This window comes from Sinocyclocheilus rhinocerous, unplaced genomic scaffold (assembly GCF_001515625.1).
Source record: "Sinocyclocheilus rhinocerous isolate Xijiao unplaced genomic scaffold, SAMN03320098_v1.1 scaffold85, whole genome shotgun sequence".
Lineage (NCBI taxonomy): Eukaryota > Metazoa > Chordata > Actinopteri > Cypriniformes > Cyprinidae > Sinocyclocheilus > Sinocyclocheilus rhinocerous.
In genome coordinates, this window is record NW_015649998.1 from 368,010 (window position 1) to 370,934 (window position 2,925).

Genomic DNA, 2,925 nt, shown 5'->3' on the forward strand with positions numbered 1-2,925 from the left:
TCTTTCAATATAAAAAACGTACTTACAGTCTGTGAGTCAGAACAGCCGGCATTGTAGTCTACTCTACCAGGATCAGTAAACAGTCCTCGATAAAATGTGCTGCACACATCGGAATATTTGGGTTGAACTGTTCTGGAACAGTGTTGTAAATACAACTTAACCACTGATTTCTAGTTGTGTCCTCTTTTGGAAGGCCAAACAAAGTAGTTTCGCTTTCACAACGAAACACACAGTGTCACACACGGCGGGCTAGAGGGAGGAACGGCCGGCGGTCTTGAGAACGGCGCGGCCGGTGGATTCGTCGAAGGCGCGACTTGTGGCAACCACATGTGACGACCCCGGGCTGTACTCCGCTTCGTCCACGGTGAAAGCCGATCCGGCGATCAACAGTGCGAAGTTGATGTATTTCCTCAGCAACCAGCACCGATCAGCTCCAGGCATGACGAAGCAGATATCGTCCTCTTTTGGAAGGCCAAACAAAGTAGTTCGCTTTCACAACGAAACACACAGCGCCTTCACGACATGGCGGCGGCAACAACAATACCTTTAGTCTTTGCAACTTTACAGATCTTCTTTATGCACCAAGAGCTTGTAACATTCCAAAGAGAAAGGAAAATTTTAAATCGCATCATATGACCCCTTTAACGACGACAGCGAACTGTCGTTCTCAGCGCCGTCAAAATAAAAGTCCCGCCTCGAACGCATCGGCCAAACAGAAGAACTTGTCTGCCGATGCTGATATCTGAAAAATGCCAAATATCGGGTGATATATCGGCCGACCACTGAATAATATTAAACAAAATTACAGTTTTTTACAGTAATTTTGATCAAATAAATTCACCTAAATGTTGAAAAAAAAATGTCCATTCTTCTCTGAGCCTGTCTCTTTGTGCCTGCATGAACTCAGAACTTGGAGATATTAATCTCCAAATATAGCCAAAAATAGTCATGACGTGCATTTATTGGTAAATAAGCTGCTTTTCACTTTGTCAATGTATAATTATGGTCAGTAGGTGGCTGCTGCTCCTTGGTGGTCACCAGTGAAAGGTGCAGACTGGAGACACCCAGAAGGACCAGATTCAACCATAGAGCACAGGTAAATAAATAAATACATAAAAGATTTAATACCACATGAGCAAGTACTGAATGACTGTAATACATCACCAATAATACTGGAAAATGAGATGATATGTTTTCAAGTCATACACCTGTTTAGAAGTCATAATATTAAACATAATCTCTGTGTTTTTATCTAGGATGAATCACCCTGTGCTGCATGTATCCTGGAGTGATGCACAGGCGTACTGTCACTGGGCCAAACGCAGACTTCCTACTGAAGCTGAGTGGGAGTTGGCCTGTAGAGGAGGATTGCAGGATAGGTGCGTGTGTGTCTGTGTTTTGTTCATTGTTTGTCCATATTAATGTCTTTTTAACTTATTCTTTATCTGTCGCTCTTGTTAGGCTGTACCCATGGGGAAATAAACTAATGCCCAGAGGGCAGCACTATGCTAACCTGTGGCAAGGAGATTTCCCTAACCACAACACAGCAGAGGACGGCTATGCTAACACATCACCGGTAACACAAAGTAGCCCTTTATCCTGATTTACATGTGTACTGAGTTTTAAATTTAGAGAGGAGAAATTACAGAACACTGACCGATTACTTGGTGCTTTGGGCAGGTGATGTCATTTCCTGTAAATGGCTTTGGGCTGTATGACATGGTGGGAAACGCATGGGAGTGGACAGCAGACTGGTGGAACGTGCATCACACTACAGAAGACAAATACAACCCTGTAAGATAATTATGAGTGAACTATTCGCACATCCATAAATTAAAGGTCTTTCATTTATGCATATAAGGCTATTCATGTGTTAAAACCTTACCCTTATGACTCCTTTCATAGAAAGGACCAGAAACAGGGACAGACAGAGTTAAGAAAGGAGGATCCTACATGTGCCACAAGGTAAAACATGCACAAAGCCATCTAATGTATGACTGGCATTAGCACATCGGGTTTATTAAGGTGTGGGATATTTTATGTTAGCTAACATTGTCAAAAGTTAATACTTTTATATAGCAAAAAGGATTCAGATTATCATAACTGACTGTAAAGACATGTTACAAAAGATTTCTATTTTGAATAAATGCTGCTCTTTCTAACTTTCTATTCATCAAGGAATCCTGAAAAAATGTTTAATGGTTTCCACAAAATTATTACTTATTACATTATTATTTATCAATAAATGCATGTCATGACTATTTTTGGTTATATTTGGAGACCTTGTCCAAAGTTTTGAACAGTAGTGTAAAGCTAGTATGCACATATTATATATGCCTAATACATACATAATATATATATACATACATGAAAATACAACCTTCATCTGTAAGCTTTTATACAACTTGTTTACATACATGTTAACACATTTTTCTCTCTGTAGTCTTACTGCTACAGATACAGGTGTGCAGCCCGTAGTCAAAATACTCCGGACAGTTCTGCCTCTAATCTGGGCTTCCGCTGCGCCGCTGACGCCGATTCATAACCTCAAACATCAGGTCTATCACTGTCATACACTTGAAATCTAGAAGGATTTTGTATTTTATGAAAATAAAGCCATTTGTAAGAGTTTGTTGTTCTTTTATTTTTTTGTTGTATAATTACAGAATGTGATTCTATCCTGAATTATTGGAAAATTGTTCCAAATCAAATTTAAAAATGTGAAAAAAATATATGTGACCTACAAGTTTGCTTAAAGAGGTCATATGATGCTTTTTTAAAGATCATTATTTTGTGTATTTGGCGTAACAGAATATGTTGACATGCTTTAATGTTCAAAAAACACATTATTTTTCAAATACTGTACATTATTGTAGGTCCTCTATGCCCCGCCTCTCTCAAACGCTTCGTTTTCTACAAAGCCCC

The 2,925-nt window shown here is 39.3% G+C and overlaps 1 protein-coding gene across 1 annotated transcript in view; it reads left to right on the plus strand.

Annotated features, from left to right (window-relative positions):
- Positions 1-2,733, plus strand: part of sumf1 (sulfatase modifying factor 1) — an 11,122-nt gene extending 8,389 nt beyond the window's left edge. The window contains exons 2-7 of the mRNA XM_016515901.1: positions 1,014-1,096; positions 1,257-1,379; positions 1,462-1,576; positions 1,681-1,794; positions 1,906-1,965; positions 2,444-2,733. Coding sequence (XP_016371387.1) covers positions 1,014-1,096; positions 1,257-1,379; positions 1,462-1,576; positions 1,681-1,794; positions 1,906-1,965; positions 2,444-2,545 — 597 coding nt within the window. The 3' untranslated portion in view covers positions 2,546-2,733. The remainder of the gene's footprint in view (positions 1-1,013; positions 1,097-1,256; positions 1,380-1,461; positions 1,577-1,680; positions 1,795-1,905; positions 1,966-2,443) is intronic.
- The last annotated feature ends 192 nt before the right edge of the window (positions 2,734-2,925 follow it).